This window comes from Primulina eburnea, chromosome 13 (assembly GCF_022965805.1).
Source record: "Primulina eburnea isolate SZY01 chromosome 13, ASM2296580v1, whole genome shotgun sequence".
NCBI lineage: Eukaryota > Viridiplantae > Streptophyta > Magnoliopsida > Lamiales > Gesneriaceae > Primulina > Primulina eburnea.
Window position 1 is genome coordinate 5,936,773 of NC_133113.1, and position 18,378 is coordinate 5,955,150.

General features: G+C 35.4%; 2 protein-coding genes across 2 annotated transcripts; one reads left to right on the top strand and one right to left on the bottom strand.

Moving 5' to 3' along the window:
* Positions 1–3,413: 3,413 nt before the first annotated feature.
* Positions 3,414–7,046, top strand: LOC140810234 (uncharacterized). Its single transcript, XM_073168106.1, has 4 exons — positions 3,414–3,877; positions 5,285–5,384; positions 5,798–6,334; positions 6,437–7,046. Exons 3-4 carry the CDS (start codon positions 5,930–5,932, stop codon positions 6,572–6,574), a joined length of 543 nt encoding a protein of 180 aa, XP_073024207.1. The 5' UTR covers positions 3,414–3,877; positions 5,285–5,384; positions 5,798–5,929; the 3' UTR covers positions 6,575–7,046.
* Positions 7,047–7,200: 154 nt separating this feature from the next.
* On the bottom strand, positions 7,201–15,346 carry LOC140809376 (MACPF domain-containing protein At4g24290-like). The gene is made up of 7 exons (XM_073166974.1): positions 14,570–15,346; positions 14,130–14,368; positions 12,493–12,694; positions 9,695–9,763; positions 9,415–9,601; positions 8,993–9,159; positions 7,201–8,277 (listed from the first exon to the last, which is right to left on the bottom strand). Exons 1-7 carry the CDS (start codon positions 14,819–14,821, stop codon positions 7,600–7,602), a joined length of 1,794 nt encoding a protein of 597 aa, XP_073023075.1. The 5' UTR covers positions 14,822–15,346; the 3' UTR covers positions 7,201–7,599.
* Between the last annotated feature and the right edge of the window lie 3,032 nt (positions 15,347–18,378).

Here is an 18,378-nt window from a genome sequence, read left to right on the forward strand (position 1 = left end):
TATAAATTCAATATTTGAATTTATTATTTAAATTATAAATTCAACTACTTGAATTTTCATCACCTCCAAAATTTAATATTTAATAAACCTAACATTTGAGTTTAATAAATTAAATTCTCAAATTTGTAAATTCAACTCCTTGAATTTATTCTCTCAAAATTTTATTATCATAAATTCAACTCCTTGAATTTACTATATAATATAATTTCAACATCTTGAATTTATTCTCTCAACGGGAACAAACAATCCAGTACTTGTGTGACCCTCAATGGTTCAGGGATACAGCTAGCCGTGGGTTCACAACTCTTTGTGATTCAGGACATAATCCTTTATTCGTGCTTACACTAGTTAGCCCCATTCTTTTTATCAACACCTTGATCAAGAATGTCAGAACTCATTTCTGATTGCACCCATCGGATCATGGTAAGAGCGTCTAGTAGCATCGCCCCATGATCCCCTAGGTATCACTGATAGTGCCTGCAAGAACCAGTCGATTATGATTAACGTACAGTACGGTCCCTTCATCTCACATATCCCGATCGAATCTGCAACCATTGGTTCATCGAGGGTTGCATATTAATTCGATAACTATGCGATAACTATAATAGTGGCATCGCGTGTACTATTTGACAACTCTTTCTCTAACGTACATCTCATACTCTGGCCAGAGATTCCATGCACTATTATTTCATCAGACCACACAGGATATCCACACCCGTAGGTGAGCGGTGAATCCCCGACTACAATGCACTGGCTCCTATATGTGTCGCAACTGTACCCAACCTCGCCACCTGATGACTCTCCTGGAGCTGGTAAACGAGTCAAAGCACAGCCCTAGCATATAGAGCCTCAGTGTTGTCCCGGGTCGTAAGGACTAATGGTATACAATCATAACCACGGACTTATCCTCTCGATGAATGATAACCACTTGGAAAGTCCGATGGAGGGTTGTTCAGTATAATCATCATATGACTACCCATCTGCATGTTTGGACATCTCCATGCCCTTACCAAGAAATGCAGTACACAACATCACAGATGCTAGTCTCGAGCTCAAGCGACCTTTATCCATGTTTTAGGCCGCTGAATCGACTAGGAACGAATTTAGAATATGCAGTGTTTACAAATGAGTTTCAACATCGAATTACGATTCATTTGTATTAAAGCATAATCAAGGACTTTATCTATGCTGATTGCATGGGTATACAGACAAATTATAACGAAACCATTAAAAGTTAAATTATATTAAAATAAAGATTGTTTATTTTACTTGAGTCAATAAATTCTCTATCCAACCGTTGGCTTGCAGGGCATCTACTCTAACAATCTCCCACTTGCCCTAGAGCCAACTACCCTTAACTTTAATCCCATTGCTTCGCGATGCTTCTGAAACAATGGTCTTGGCAAGGGCTATGTAAGTGGATACAGCTAGCCGCGGGTTCAAAACTCTTTGTGATCAAGACATAATCCTTTATTCGGGCTTACCCTAGTTAGCCCCATTCATTTCATCAACACCTTGATCAAGAATGTCAGAACTCATTTCTGATTGTACACATTGGATCATGGTAAGAGCGTCTAGTAGCATCGCCCCATGATCCCCTAGGTATCAGTGATAGTGCCTGCAAGAACCAGTCGATTATGATTAACGTACAGTACGGTCCTTTCATCTCACATATCCCGATCGAATCTGCAACCATTGGTTCATCGAGGGTTGCATATTAATTCGATAACTATGTGATAACTATAATAGTGGCATCGCGTGTACTATTTGAGAACTCTTTCTCTAACGTACATCTCATACTCTGGCCAGAGATTACATGCACTATTATTTCATCAGATCGCACAGGATATCCACACCCGTAGGTGAGAGGTGAATCCCCGACTACAATGCACTGGCTCCTATATGTGTCGCAACTGTACCCAACCTCGCCACCTGATGACTTTCCTGGAGCCGGTAAACGAGTCAAAGCACAGCCCTAGCATATAGAGCCTCAGTGTTGTCCCGGGTCGTAAGGACTAATGGTGTATAATCATAACCACAGACTTATCCTCTCGATGAATGATAACCACTTGGAAAGTTCGAAGGAGGGTTGTTCGGTATAATCATCAGATGACTACCCAATTTTAATATCTTATTCCATTACAATTTTAAAAAAAATTATTATATTTACTATTAAAACTATAAAATAGAGGCATTATTGAGATTTAAATTGCTTTTATTCAAATTGATATGTTTGTTCGAGCACCATATCTAATATAACTTAATCATCGTTTATTTTAATTTAATCTAATTTTTTTAAAACACCACATTTATTTATTGACAAAAACTTGTGTGAAATGATCTCACAGGTCGTATTTTGTGAGACAAATTTTTTATTTGGGTCATCCATGAAAAATATTACTTTTTATGCTATGAGTATTACTTTTTACTGTGAATATCGGTAAGGTTGACCCGTCTCACAGATAAAGATTCGTGATACCGTCTGATCACAAGAAACCTACTCTTATTTGTTTAGTTGTACCGGCAAGGATATTGTGCACATGGGATGCATATGATTAGCAAGAAATAAGGCTTTGAAAAGCATTAACTAATCATCTTTCAAAGACATGGTGATTACGTTGCTGAAAATTATGGGTAAAAAGGCATTGAGGAAGGAAAAGAAAAAGACCTTCTCTCCCCCTTTCTCTTGTCTTGTTTATGGTGTAATAGCTTCTTTAAAATAATAATTAAAGCTGACTACCAAAACTCATAATAATTAAAGTTCCTAAAAATTCTTCACTGTTTCTTGGCTCAAAATGTCTAACAAGTTCAAGAAACTCCCATCACTAAAGAAAAACCTTCACTAAATCACCAACACCACACTCCCATGTAAAAAGTTGATCAAATTAATCCATTTTTTACTCCCTCTGGTTCTTTTATTTTCACACAGACGAAGAATATAACTTTTAAAAAAAATTACAAACAAATGTTTTTATCTGACCTTTATTTAATTCACTTAATAAACGGACACATCTTTCCAAAAGTTAGTTAATTACAAAGATGAATTAGTACAAAAATAAGAATAAATGTTACTAAAACAAAATTGAATTATATTGAGTAGGTCTCTTGTGAGACGTCCTCGCGAATCTTTATCTGTGAGACATATCAATCATATCGATATTCACAATAAAAAGTAATATTCTTAGCATAAAAAGTAATATTTTTTCATGTATGACCCAAATAAGAGATTTGTCTCACAAAATACGACCCGTGAGACCGTCGCACACAGATTTTTGCTTTATATATTTGAGACAAACCAGGAAGAAATATTATGAGATATAACAATTGTTTGGATTTACCACATAAGACATAGAATCCATGTAAAACATATGAAAAATCCATGTATTGCGAGAAATGCAACGATATTATCGGTCATAGTTTTTTACTAAATTGATATTTGTGGATTTAAACTTTCATATAATGTTTTCATTTAATCTTCACTGAAGAGATTTAGTGCTGCTTCTGACAAAAGTTGGAGGGTGGGGGTTCCTATGCAAGGCTTTTAGGGGGAAAAAAATTAAGGAATAAAATGTGGGTATGGTCTACATCACCTCCTTTTTCCATCTTTTTAATTGTAATATCAAAACCTTTTTCTTCCTTTATTGAATTATTAATGCTTAGCTTCTGATCAGGTACAGTATAGCTGTAACTGCAAGATATCCAACATTATATTCTCTGCTTTTGGAGTTCATCTTCTTGTTCTTGGGACAATCTGTAGATTTGATATCAATACTCAGGCCAGCTTGCACACAATCATTCTGTAAAAAAGCAGAAACCAGCCTTTAAAATTGGTACTTGCCTTCAGCCTTTGGCAGCTTTCTCGAACTTGGTTCATGAAGTAAGTGGGTGATTCTCCAACTCCCAATTATGAATTCATTCGTTTGCTACTCTGTCCCAAACCAAAATCAATACTCTGTGAATGCTAGGTCCTTATGATTAATAGTTTTATAAACATGGATCACACACACACACACACACACACACACATATATATATATATATGTATAAAAGGGGTTTTATTATAATATTTTAATAGACCAAAGATAAGACACCATGTGATAAAACGTTTTAAAAAACTTATTTATTATCATTTTTTTAATTATCATCATAAAAACATCTCATAATATCAAACAAACAAATTATGATCTAGTATTTTATTTTATCCATATTCTTAACAAAATTTAAAATAAAACTCTCTAACTTATAAGTCCTAAACATTAAAACAATTAAGAAGATGAATTTAACGAAATACACAATTAATATAGGATATTAAGATTGATGGAAGGGTAAATTTGCTATAAAGCTCACACTAAACTTAAATTTACATTCATTCTCTATTAGAGAAATTATGTGTTTGTGGTCTCTGATCCACAACAAAATATGTTTACACTCTATAAGTCCACATATCTTTTTTAGGATGAAAATTGGTACAAAATATTAAATATGATATTAATATATAATATTTAAGTCATATATGATACTAATATATGTCTTTTGAGATATTAATGATACAATCGTCTTTTTAAATGAAAATCGGTACAAAACATTGAAAATATTATACTGGTATATGATATTTGAGTACCAACGGTTTCAGATTTTCATATCTTTATTTTTGAATACCTGAACATGTGTAACAACTGTGTAAACAATTGTTGAAATTAATAAAATTGTTACGATTTTATACTCAAAATCTTCTCTTTTGATTAAGATCTAAACAATTAGTACTCAAATATCATATTTTCAATGTTTTGTAACAATTTCATCCAAAATGATAAATGCATCATTAATACCAAGATTTTCTATACAATTTAGATACTCAAAAATCATATATAATACCAGAACTGAAATATTTGATAATCAAATATCATATATTAGCAACATATATTTAATGTTTTGTATTGATTTTCATCCAAAGAAAAATATGTGGGTCCAGAGAGTTCAAACACATTTTTTCTTACACGAGGACTGAAAAAAAATTTCGTTTACTTTTGGAGATTTTTGGACAATTTACGGTTAATGGAATTCTGATTTAATATAATTTACTTAAATATAACACTTCTTTTTCGAAGCAGACAGCAAGGCCCATGACAAGGTATAGTACTGATTAAGTTAGGAATAAACTTAAGTGTTGACACGAAAAAACATTAAAGTATACTGATTAACATAACCAAAAGTATGCAACTTTTCACTTTTAAATTTTGTATTCACTGCATGAATAATTACACTCACCTGCCGATTATATAAGACCTTAGCAATGTGTCAAAGACGAGAATTGGAGCTCACTCTGCAAGGACAAAAGGAAAATCCACAGAGATTATTTATGGAAATGTACACTCCCGTTTCAGGTAAATCAAAACGCATCAAGTCTTGGAGCCCTAATTTTGCATAATCCATCTTCCAATTTTACTTTATTTCAAGAAAATTTGATATCCAAATTGCCCCTAGACCATCTGCAAGCATGAAGGGCTGGCTATTCACTAGTCAGGTTGCATGTAGAGTTCATAATATTTATGTTGAACTTTGTCACAATACAAATTAAAGGTATGACAAGCAAAATGTGCTACAACAAAGAAGAAAGTTTAAAAGTTGCAAAAATAAATGATTTCTGTATACTCACGTTTAATTTGGTTTCTTCTTATCCTCTTCGAGTTTGAACCACTCTGCATTTGAATTCCTGTTATGTGCTTCTAAAAATATGTGAAAGGAGTAAGATAAAAGGCAACATTTGGGAAAGTTTTCCTTACTTCTCTTGCATCAGGGAGCAGGAAAACTAGAAAACAAATGCAAAACGGACCAGTTCATGTTGGAATCATCTCCTATTGTTGACAGGAAATAAGTACTATTCAAGTCTTCGGGCATAAAGGGCAGAAACTAATCAGACACAATAGGAATGAGTGAGTTCGGTAATGGAAGATCAAAGCCATGGAACATATACAGCAGGCCAAGTCCCAGTCCATCGCAAACAGATGCAAATAGGGAAGGTCTACAGAAAAATTTTGGCACATCAATGAATGCCATTTCTTTTGGCTTTGTTGCTACAGCCATTTTGGTATCGATGTTTCTAATCATGGCCATATTTGAGCATTTATTCAAACCAAATGCAACCCATTCTGAATCTAGGGGAAATGAATCAAGAGAAATGCAGAAGTTGGGACGTTCAGAAATAGTAAGCCTCTCCATTCGCACTATTTCTTTTTTAACTTACTCAGGATTGATTCGCTATATTCTTTGCAAAATATACTGTTGCATCAAAAGGTTGCAAAATATACTGTTGCATCAAGCAAAAGACGTGCATGATTAAGGGTGGGTGGTGTTTATATTGAGGGTACGGGTGTTTGCGTTTTGGATTTACTTAATCCACAATCCACATGATTTTGATTACTAATTTATGTGACAGACGCAAACATCATATGCATTGGATTTCTCCGTATTGATGCCAGGGCAGCAATATCCAACCTATATTGCTCAAGCAGCTCCTCTGCCTAGCAGAAGGGAAGGAGTACATTGGCCGTCTCATGAACATGGTTTTGCCTAACCTGAGACAATGGATTCAATATTCAATATTAGTTTATTCATGTTTGTAGATGAGCTTCACATTTCATGCTTTGATATATTACAAGGGAATGCACCTGAAAGAATTTTGGCATACCAGTTAATGAAGAGATGCAACAATGGCGACATCTAAAATTTTCCTTCACCCAAGATGATGATTTTCTGTAAAATCTCCACCCTGCAAGGTTATTCAAGAAATCACGTCTTTGCTGCTAAAAATATGTAAGCATCGAACATAATATGCTAATTCAAAACTCCGTGGTTGAAGCATACTCATGTGATTTGTATTGAAAAGGCGGGAAACTACCATAAATGCGCATTATTTTGAGCAATCAGAACATATGCTGTGATGTAAATTTTTCCTCAGCCTGTACCTGCATTCGAAATTAAAAGAACAAAATCCTGAACGCAGATATTTTATCCAGAAGGGAACTTGTCACAGCTTAGCTTGAAATTGCCACATCAGTCTCATGAAACATCTTGCAATCAGAAGGAAGACTGACTGCTAATGATCATTTATCTTCCAGCATAATTTTGTCGAAGTACAATTTGAACAAATCTAATCTAATCACAAACTTTTCCTTCACGTGATCACGTAGCAACATTAGAAACCATGAACCAAGAATGACTTAAAACTTAATAATTGTCACTTACAAGCACTGCCGTGGAATCTACACTCAAAAGCAAAACAACGATAAGTACATTGCAGTAACAAAAAAGCAAACATCATCGACCACACACGCACACATACACAGTAAAAAATCCTGAGAACACCAAGAGAGGTAACATCTCAAGGACGATTTCGGCTCTTTCACAATGATTGTAGCTGCCCTGCAGAAGTTTTCACGTGAGAGTGCATATCCAGCCAATCACTCTACGACAGTGGAACTTTATGGTGTCTCTAGTGTGTCTCTAGATACGCAATGTTGCTCTTATCTGATCCAGCACAAATCTCGTGTTCATTCCTAATTGCTTCTCTTTTTCAGAAAATGCAAGCCTGTTGTAATCTTATTCAGGAACATCATCATCAGATTGAATAACAGTCAGTAACGAATATTTCACCCTGAGGGAGATCCTCCCTTTTTCAACCATAAGTCGTGCACCAGAAACAACCCAATAACCAGGTGGTTCTTGTGGCCCTCTCATCATTTCTGTCGTATCAACAAACTTCATGAGTTTGGGAGCTTGGACAGGAGTAGGAGGGCCTCCAGGGTAAACTGCAGAATTTATGTTCACATCAGCTGGCTGTGGAGGTGGTTTTTGAACTGCTGTAAAGTGATTACTAATCAGAGTTGAAATAAGTCCAGATTTACGGGCCAATACAGGTGATCCATCCCATTCTGGATGCTTGGCGGACACAACTCCTGAAACAGTTGAGAAACGGAGCCGCAGGAAAAGAACATTCCTAAATCCATAATCCCCAACATGTAACTGAGCTCCAGTGACTATTGAACAGTCATCGGATTCAACAGGTGCAGTGCATACATGTGAAAAATTCTTCCACTGTACCTTCTCATAATATCTGCGATCATAAGACTCATCGGGGAAATTTCCATTCAAATCATCCTCAAGATGGAAAACATTTGGAAGAGAGGATAGGTGTTGCAAGTGCACGGCCAAGCGGTTGCTTCTTTTACCCTCAAGATACAATCTTAGACCAGTCACTGGCCTCTTACCAACATCAACCTGAAAACTCAAACAAATGATAATTGTGATCCATTTAGTTTTCAAGGATACAGAAAGGTCAGGAGTAGCAAATTGTTTAGTCAGCATGATAGTTCAGGATTTTAATTATAAAAAAGAATATGGCAGATGAATTTATATAAATAGAATGTTCCATACAACATTATCAAGTCTCTCACATACTCTGTCCCTAAGGAAGGATACAATTATTTCCAGAGCATCTCCTCACTTACAATTTCAAGCAGTAATAGAAAGAAGCCGAAAATAAATTGGCAGTGCATCATGTCACGTCAATACTCACATCTATAAGAAAATGAGATGAGGTTAAGCAGATTATTTGAATTTCAATACAGCAAGAAATAAAGAGAAATTATTGTTGATGGAAATAGCAAGAAATTGGACGTATAAGAGATAAGAAAGAACGCTTATGAGATTATTATAGTCAGCAATATCTAAGGAGGTACCTAAGACTCCTTCCACTTTCAGGTTCTCTTTCTCTCGTGAAGATACATGGAGATTTCAAACTGGCTTTTCAAGGATTTTCCCCCCTCATGATGAGGGTGTTCGATCAACCAAAAGATAGCTTTTTCATGCAGTTCTAGGTTAAAGATACACTCACATCATGGAATACAACATCTACTATCCAAGGAGAATTAGTTGACTAAAACTCAAATGAAAAAAAACGGAAAGGGGAAAAAGACAAATGAAGCAACTTTACCGGGGTAGTATTTACAAAAAGTTTGGGACCCATAAGACTGAATTGTAATGAAGCAGTGCTTTGCTGTCTGCGTTGTGGAGCAAGGGGAAGATAACTAAACACAGGGGCCCACTGCCTAGGCAGCTGAAATTCCAGAAATTGGTGAAGTTCTTCAATTGGTGGCTTGTCTGAAGCAATAATATCAACATGAAAAATGTCAGACTTATTAACTGCCACACCCACACAAACATGAGTTGCAAGAATATGATTATATCAATGGGGCAGTTTTAAAACATTCACGGTTCAGAAATGCTGCCCTTTCCTCCTTTTTACAAATCACCAACCCAAGGAACTATTGGTAAATTATAAATCATCTGAGAAAAGAAGAATGTAACATGACAGTATTGAACATGACAAACATATAAAGCAGACGGTTCACTCACATCGCAGGTATAGATTAATGGCATGGCTCAGATATCCACTACCGGAAACACCATTTAATAGGGAGGTTATTGGGAGGAAGGACATTGAGATAACATCAGGCTCCAACTGCACAGTTTGTAGCCACTCTTTATGGGTCAAATTTCTGTTATCACTTCCTCCCCTCCTTTTGAAGATGTTAATGATGTCCTGTAACGCAACTCACCAATTAAGTAAATAATAACAGATTTATACTCCCGCTGATATTGATGGAGACTGCAATATGAGAGACAAAAGGTGTACATCTTTATGAGAATAAGAACTTGATGTGCCAGTGTCCGCAAACCTGAGCCGTGCCTCCTTAATGTCGAGCTGAAGCATGACAAAATAAATAAGGTAGAGAGTAATAAATTCAGTTTATGCTCTGATGGTAAAGGCAGTCAAATAGTATCAATTTTGGAAACCAACAAGGCATAGTGGTCAAAGACGAGAGCCTCTCGCCGCCACCAGGCGTGAACGTTGCGCCAGTGGCCGTCCCAGGCGCAATGATTCACTAGGGCAAGCCCAGGCGCGCGCATGGGATCGCCTTGGAAGGGCACTTGGGTGCGGCTTAGGCTAGTAATTTTAAAGACAAAAGGCCCAACCCCAATCCCAAACCGTAACAGCCCAAGTCCACAACCTAAAAAACAGAACGAAGCGGCAGGAGCAGTAGTGCAGAAGAGAAAGCACATCATGCAGAACGAATAGATACTCTTGAGTCATGATATATTAATTATAATTCTTATAATGAACAATTCACGAAGAATTAATGTATTTTAAAATTTTCGCAGCTTCATTCGAAGAGAAGAAATAGGTTGGCTCAAAAGCGTTTGGATGATCTACTCTTCATTAAATATAACAGAGCAATGACACGTCGATATGATTTGTGTGACAAAATTGATTTTATTTCATTGGATGATATCGATGAATGGTTGATGAAAAGATTGGACAATGAAGAAAATAATCTAGTCTTTGGGGATGATGATTTGACATGGGGTGATGTAGGTCGTGCGTCTAGGGTTGGTGAACCGATTTATGGTTTTGGATCTCGTGCTTCATCTTCTTCGAACGAGGTAAGGGCGTCAACATCCAAAACAACCAGAAAAATGCTGATTTCACATCTTTTAGATGAAGAGGAAGAAGAAATTGATGTTGATCAAGAAAGTGATGAATACCAAGAAGAATACAAGTCGGAAAGTTCTAGGGACTCTGATGATTCGATGTAAGAAGATGAACTTGATTTGGATGATTGGAGAATTTTACTCATATTACTTATTACTATAAACTTATTAATTATGTTTTGTTTTGTGTGACACTGTGACTTAATTATTTCATATTTTAATATATTTATTCTAAGATAAATATATTTTTTAAAATTAAAAAACTTAAAAATGTGTGCCTTGCTTCGTAAGGCGCGCGGTTCAGGCTCCAGCGCCCTTGTGCGTCTTGGTGCGCCTTGCGCCCTTGACAACTATGCAACTAGGGCAATACAAGACAATAGCAAACACAATTAACACGTGTTAATGCAACATAATGACAGGAGTAAATAATAAGCCATCTATGTTCCATGCTAATCGGACAATATCTGGCCTGTGATCAGATAATAGAGTCAAAAAGCAACGGGAGTCAGCAGGGAGGGTGTTATATTAACCATGTTCCGCCATGGATGGATAGTAACACCGAATATTTCACAAAAGAATACTGGCAGAGGTTTATCCAAAGTACGCCTCATTATCAGCTCAATAAATAGTAAACTACTTATACCAATTAAAAATAATAATAAACTATTTAGAAGAAACCATCAACACCTTTCCATACAAATAGATCATTGTCACTATCAAAAGTTTGCAGACTATAACAGCACAAATGAAAAATGTGTAAGCCATTTCAGAGAGAGAATAATAATTAATTTGTAATTGTATGGTGATGAATAGATTAATCAATCCAAGAACATCAACTCGAGGGGGAGAGAGAGAAGATAAAAGGGGGAAAAGATGAAATTTCAAGGTACCATGCAGCAGCATGGAGGCGGCAAATCACAGAGTTGACCTAAATATGCAATTGCCCAACAGACAACAAAATAAAAATTGATAGCTGCTTTAGTAAAAGCAAAACGCAGTGTTCTAAAACTCGGGCTAGGTGGCCACCTAGGCGCCGCTCGACAGCACCGAGAAGGTGCTAAGCGGCCAGCCTAGGCGGCAAGGGCGCCTAGACATTAAGAGTTTTTTGGAAAGTTTTTTTTGGGCTTTAAACATGACATAAGAAATAATTATATGTTCCAGCTTTTAATTTTTTGGGATTGAAAGTCCAACTAAAACTACTATTTATTGGCTCGCGCTTACCCTAACACACCGCTCTCGTATTCTTTGTCTGCTTACTTCTGCACACATAAGAAAAACGAACCAGACACTAAAGTATATATATTTTTTAATTTTGATTTCTCTTGCATTGCCTGTTATCATGGCCCGCGTTAAGCAGAAGAAGCAGGAGGAATGAATAAGATGTCAATTGGATTTTAACAAATATTGGGCTGAAATTTATTCTAAGAACCATTAAACGTCTCTTAATACCGTGAAATCCGCCTAGGGGTGCCTAGTTCCCGCCTAGGCGGTTTAGGATCTAGACACTGGTTTTGCGTCCGACTAACGCCTAACGAAGTTCAGAACCTTGGCAAAACGTAAATATAGGCCTATGAAACCCCTCATCCAAAAAAAGGTTAATTATTACATGAAAAAGTATCAATTTCCGTATCTTCCGTTTCAGACAGAGTATTCTAGAAACCAATGTGATTAAATGGAGAAAAGTTTATCCCTGACCAGGCTGAAACAATTGAAGCATGAAACATGGAAAAAATCAATCACATAAATGTAAGTTGATAGCAAAGTAGCCATTCCTATGTCCCGTTTGGGGCACAAATTCTTCCTAGCAACATAATTAAATGTAAATATTCAGACTAGGCAGGTTCACTTGAAGTATGAAATAGAGCGAGAACCATGGCTAATAGCTTGTATTTTTTTTAGTCTCCTACTTGCATTGAACGAAATAACAAAAAAAATTCAAACCTTGTTACCCCGGTACATTTGCTCCGAATCTAGTTTATTTTGCTCATCTGCATCCAAAAACCTTTTATCTGCCATCATCTTTAATCTTTTCTGGACGTCAGCTGGTTGAACATTTGAAGAGTGTTGTTGTTTCATGTAAATTACGTCCTTCCCACCCATCTTTACACCAACAATGACATGAGTGCCAAACTTACTAATAAACCTGAAGAAGGGGTAACCATCAGCGCCACTAATAAGACCTACTCTCATCATCATTCATGTTAAATTGAATACAAAATAACATTCCTGTTGCCCCCGACATATTTATTGCACAATATTTAACATGTGCTAGAAGGTTTAATAATTCATACGGACACCATGCACATAGTAACCGTAAAGATGCAAATAAGTAATTTACTAAATGTACATCCTCGCAATCTTCAAATTCAAGGTTTTTCCTCTCGAAAGAAACAAGCTAGCCATGACAATCAGTCAATGACTAGTGATAAGGAATGAGGATAAAAAAAATTCTTGATCAGGAAGAAATTTTTCTAACACATGCATGTCCATGTGCAAGCTCTTTATATATTAAATTTATATGAATGGGAATTTGCTGCTTTTCTAAATTCATTTATTTTCAAGTAAGTAAATATAACAAATCCGACACTAATCAGTCACAAGTTTTCTGGGATCAATTTGGTAACCTTTAGGATTTGTTCTGTTTCTAGTATCTTGTTATGTTGTCAGGCAGCTTTGTTTGACAAACTAGATAAAAACTACCATAAATATTTTTATTAATATAAGAAACAATAGTGTTTTTCCTCCTATTGTTTTTAATGGTATCAGAGCCTAAGGCTTAGATCCAACTGCTGTTCCCAAGAACAGTGAATTTCGGTTTTGGTCCCAACTCCCAAAACCTGAATCGGAACCATGGGCTAAAGGTTTCTGGCTCCTACGAAAAAGGAACTAGAACCATATGGAACTAAAACTAAAACCGTGAGAAACTGAAATCATATATCTATATTAAATTTTAAAATTTTGTAGTATACCTCGACACTTTAAATTATGTAATTACACTATTTGTAAATTAAATATCACCCTTTTATTTTTATTTATTTTTCAATAAATACTAAATATTAATAATATTTTACGGTATAGTTGTTGAACTAGTTTAACTAACTCAAACGTATCATTATTAATTTTTTTGCTTTGAATTTTAAACAACATATTTTTGTACAAATTGATTCAAAAACTGTTATAAACCGAAAATTGAGCCCAAGCGGCCCGGTTCCGGTCCACTGCCTTTGAGGGATTGTGACGATGAAAACAGTCATTGCCAGAATTACAGCTCTTTTGTCAAATAATCTTTCTTCTGCTATCAATGATGAGTTTGTATCTTGTTTTCTATGTTTCCGCTAATTAATCATGATTGTGTGCTGATTAAATGTTAATTAGAACTCGGAACCCACAAAAACCATTCAACCTTATCAGTTCTTTCATGCTTTACTGTAAACTTGATGTGGTACACGTAGCAGGAGAAAATTGGCTTCCATCAAAAGTTCACTCTAGGTTAAAATGCTTTTCATTGGCTTTCTTAGAAATAAATCAACAGTAAAGTCTATGATACAAACTTCTAGAAAAGACAGCCAAAGTCAAACCTTGCCAATGCCACAGGATCCCAAAATGATGGAACTTCTCCCTTCACACGGTCCTGGAGAACCATCTGAGACTTTTCTAGTGCAACCGTATACAATGTTACAAACATTCCATCAAAAGCAAGGGTTTTGGTGAATGCTGCGTCCTTCTGCCAACAACCAGAAAACTCAAACATCGTATTGAAGAGACCAGAAGGTATTTTTCCAGTCAATGACAGCTCCTGATTCAACTGCTCTGACATCTGCGGATTATATAAATCAATTATTTAGTTAACTGCAGAAACCGTGTAAAATTATGAGCAAAGAGAACTCATGAAAGTAGGAATAAAAAAACAAACAAAGAGAGAAGGAAAACTACATATTTCAAATCTACAATCCATCTACCAAATTAGCTTAACATCACAGCACCAAATAAATGTCAGAGCCAAGCAAAGAAATTAAACCTGTTGGAATGTCAGAACATCACTTCGAAACCTCGTCCGCTCTCCTTTATCACATTTGATCAATCTTGACACATTAAGCAACGAGATTCCACCAGGAAGAACAATCTCTCGACCCTGATCCTCATCAATCTCAAGTAAACGTGAATCACCCTTACAATACTTAAGTCTAAGGTCTAAAGAAATATCGTATCCCCGACCAATCGACTGAATGGCAACTTTAGCCGCATCTCCTGCAGAAAGCTTAAGCGCCATCTTTTAGACTCTCACTCCTGCATCTCTCGAAAAAATCCTTTTTTTTTTCTACCTGATTCGCAACCCAATCATCAGTACATCACCTACCTGAAATGCTACTTTCGACACTCTACGCGAACTTAAAGACTTAAATCATGAAACGCATGGACCAACTAAAAGGAACTCGCAACCTCCTGCCCACAAAAAAAAACTACGCAAACATTCAAATATTCAAGCTCCGAATGCAAACAAGCCATCAAGAACTACGACGATATCCAAGGCAGAATCAAAACTGGTAGTTCAACCACGAACACCTAGAAACAGAAAATCCATAACAAAATCCTACATATGGGACCTACAAAATTCCAGTAACATGAAAATCGAATCCCAGAGTAACAGCAACCACACCAAACGTAATCCGCCGAGGATTGGAGTCGGAAACCCTAGACGTCGCAGTAAAATTGGGGTGCAAGCTCGGATCTAGAGGAGAGTAGAACTTCAGCAACAGAGAACACAATAAATGAGGCGCTAATCAAAGATATGCTAATATATTATTCCAATCATGTGGATATTTTTCCTCAAATTAAATATATCACAATTTATAATTCTGATTTTTATATCCACGAATTAAATATATTACAATTTATAATTCTGATTATATATATATACATTTTTGATATCCTGCACATTTATCGTGCACATCTTTGTGAGTATCATGTGGTGTAACTCATCTATTAGATGTGATGAAATATAGAAAAATTGTATATTCAATGGGTGAGTGACACCTCATCGGTGCTCACAAAAGTGTGCACGGTAGGTGTGCAGGATATTAAAACTGATATATATATATATATATATATATATATATATATATATATATATATATATATATAAATACTTATTTATATATATATACACACACATTCGATTGTTACGAGGAAAAAGCACACATAATAAAAATTTGACAAAACAAAGTTATATCAATTTTAAAAATAAATAAGTATATTAATATATGTTGGCAAAAACTTGTGTGAGACGGTCTCACGGGTCGTATTTTGTGAGACAGATCTCTTATTTGGGTCATCCATGAAAAAATATTACTTTTTATTTTAAAAGTATCACTTGTTATTGTGAATATCGGTAAGGTTGACCCGTCTCACAGATAAAGATTCGTGAGACACTCTGACAAAAGAGTTAAAAAGAAATTTAAAGTTTTCATTACATAAAGTTGTTTTCCGGCTATTACGATATTGATCCTCATTATTTTGGGCTAAAATCGTTTTGATCAATCTTGTTAGCGATATGCTAAAAAGATTTATTACCTTTTGAATTATACAGTGATTGGTAGAGTAGAGTGCTTGATATTATTGCCTTTGACGTAATGGAAGGTTGAAGTCATAGCTACTTCCATTATTAGCGAGCACTTTGGGCCACTTCCCTGCTGCACTCGCTTGCTGCGTGCCAAAAGTCGTCGATGTTATCTATCAGCTTCGGCTCGTCGCGGTCCACCGAGTGCGACGTTGATGCTCAGGCTCAACGAGCACCCGTGGTTCATTGTACAGTGATTGTTAAGGTTGCATAGTTTTCCAATGAAAGAGACCAATCTAAATACACGACTCATGATTTTACAACGTATTTTATTTTATATATTTATAAACCTAAACCTATTTTTAGGTTTATATATATATATATTTATATATATATATATATAAGCAAAAACTTGTGTGAGACGGTCTCATGGATCGTATTTGTGAGACGGATCTCTTATTTGGGTCATCTATGAAAAAGTATTACTTTTTATGCTAAGAGTATTATTTTCTATTATGAATATATGTAAAGTTGACTCGTCTAACAGATTAAGATCCGTGAGACGGTCTCATATAAGACTCACTCGTGTATATATATATATATAAACCTAAAAATAGGTTTACAGAGATATCTTTGAAAACTTTGCCACTTGGTCCGATTGAGATTTTCGGTCAAACTTCAAAGCTCAAGGTGCCAATCACGAATTTCTTCAAGCTAGTTATAGCGTACTACTTCCGCCACTAAATCAAGCACATAGTAAAATTTTCATATTTTTTAACCATCAAAATTCACTATTTTTGGAGTATTATTTTCTCGCATCCAGATGAAATTAGAATTTTTGTTTGACGTTTGAAATATTCTTAAATATCGTATGATTCAACTAAACATTCACGATCGATGACTAAGTTTATCTTCTAATTCACACTATAGAATATACAAAAAATTTGCACGTTGAGATTCTTTGGCCGGAAGGCGGCAGAACCACGACGGTGTTGTGGCGACTTGAGGCAACACACGATGATTCTTTTGGTAGCCGTGAATATTTGTCAATAACAAGGAGCTTGGTCGATTTTGCTTGTTAGGGAGAGATAGAAGATAAGAGAGAATTTAGGTTGATTTTCTTGTGTTGTATCATTTTTTTATATTAATTCTTGATATTATATATACATACAAATCTAATCTCTCAATCATTCTAGAATTCTATACGATTTAAGATTCAATGATTCTCATTGTTAAAACTTCTATGTCGTAATTTTCAACTTTTAAAAATACTCACACGAGATTAATTAAGAGGAAGTTGGCGAAAAATCCCCAATCAAAACATTTATTTAGGTTCATTTCCTACCCACAAAATTGTGGTACTATGTCATACAAATGTGATATACTTCATGTGAAAATGTGGTACTAAAAAATTGTCCAAGGACTGAACACAAAAAAATCGACGGTTAGGGATTAAAGGCCAATTTCCCCATTAATTAACCATATAGTGCTATTTTAACTGTTGATAACACAAGATATAATATAATTAAAATAATTAAATATAATATAATTAAACAATTATTATTTAATTAATTACATTACATCAATTAATTAATAGATTCCAGGATCCTTTTGGAATTTTCTTTAGATATTTTGACTAGGTGAAAATCTATTTGTCAACTTATGAATATATTTTCTTGTTTACTATTTAAATAATGCAGGATTTTTGATTAATTATAATCATAATCGAAGATGTTGACGAGAGATTAACATAGAAGAGTCTAAATGAATGTGACATCGCGAGAGACAAAGGATTCGGCTCTGATTATTGAACTGGTGTCTGAAAAACAAAAAAAAAGTATCGCCTAAAGGTGCTCATTGAGCCACAAAAAAAAGAGGGGGAGGGGGGAGGGGGTTCAAAGTTTCGCCTATAGGTGCTCATTGAGCCGGTCACCGTTGGCTATGAACTATTTATCACTTGATTTAAAAAATGCCCATTTTTCAGTGAGAATATCGAGATTGGGTTAGTGTTCAGTGAGGGAAGAAGCAACGGATTGAGCTGCGCGAACACTAGATCGAAGGCTGCTGCAGAGAGAGAAGCTAAAAGTTTGAAAGTTTTTTTTTTGCAAATGCTTAGTTTGGAATTTCCTCAAGTAAAATATGCAACTGCACTCTCCTCTTACTTATTTAACAGTCAAGCTCATTTTCACCACTTTCAATAGTGAAAATCAATTATAAAATCCTTTATAAGCTATATATTTGATCTTCATCAAACTAATTCAACTATTTAA

What these genes read in the sequence shown, in the direction of transcription:
- LOC140810234 (XM_073168106.1), top strand. Translation starts at nt 5,930, where the DNA reads ATGAGTGAGTTCGGTAATGGAAGATCAAAGCCATGGAACATATACAGC. An exon ending in ATCAAGCAAAAGACGTGCAT is followed by an intron (nt 6,335 to 6,436) that starts GATTAAGGGTGG and finishes TTTATGTGACAG; the next exon opens with ACGCAAACATCATATGCATT.
- LOC140809376 (XM_073166974.1), bottom strand. Translation starts at nt 14,821, where the DNA reads ATGGCGCTTAAGCTTTCTGCAGGAGATGCGGCTAAAGTTGCCATTCAG. An exon ending in GATCCTGTGGCATTGGCAAG is followed by an intron (nt 12,695 to 14,129) that starts GTTTGACTTTGG and finishes CCCCTTCTTCAG; the next exon opens with GTTTATTAGTAAGTTTGGCA. An exon ending in TTTTTGTAAATACTACCCCG is followed by an intron (nt 8,278 to 8,992) that starts GTAAAGTTGCTT and finishes TTGAGTTTTCAG; the next exon opens with GTTGATGTTGGTAAGAGGCC.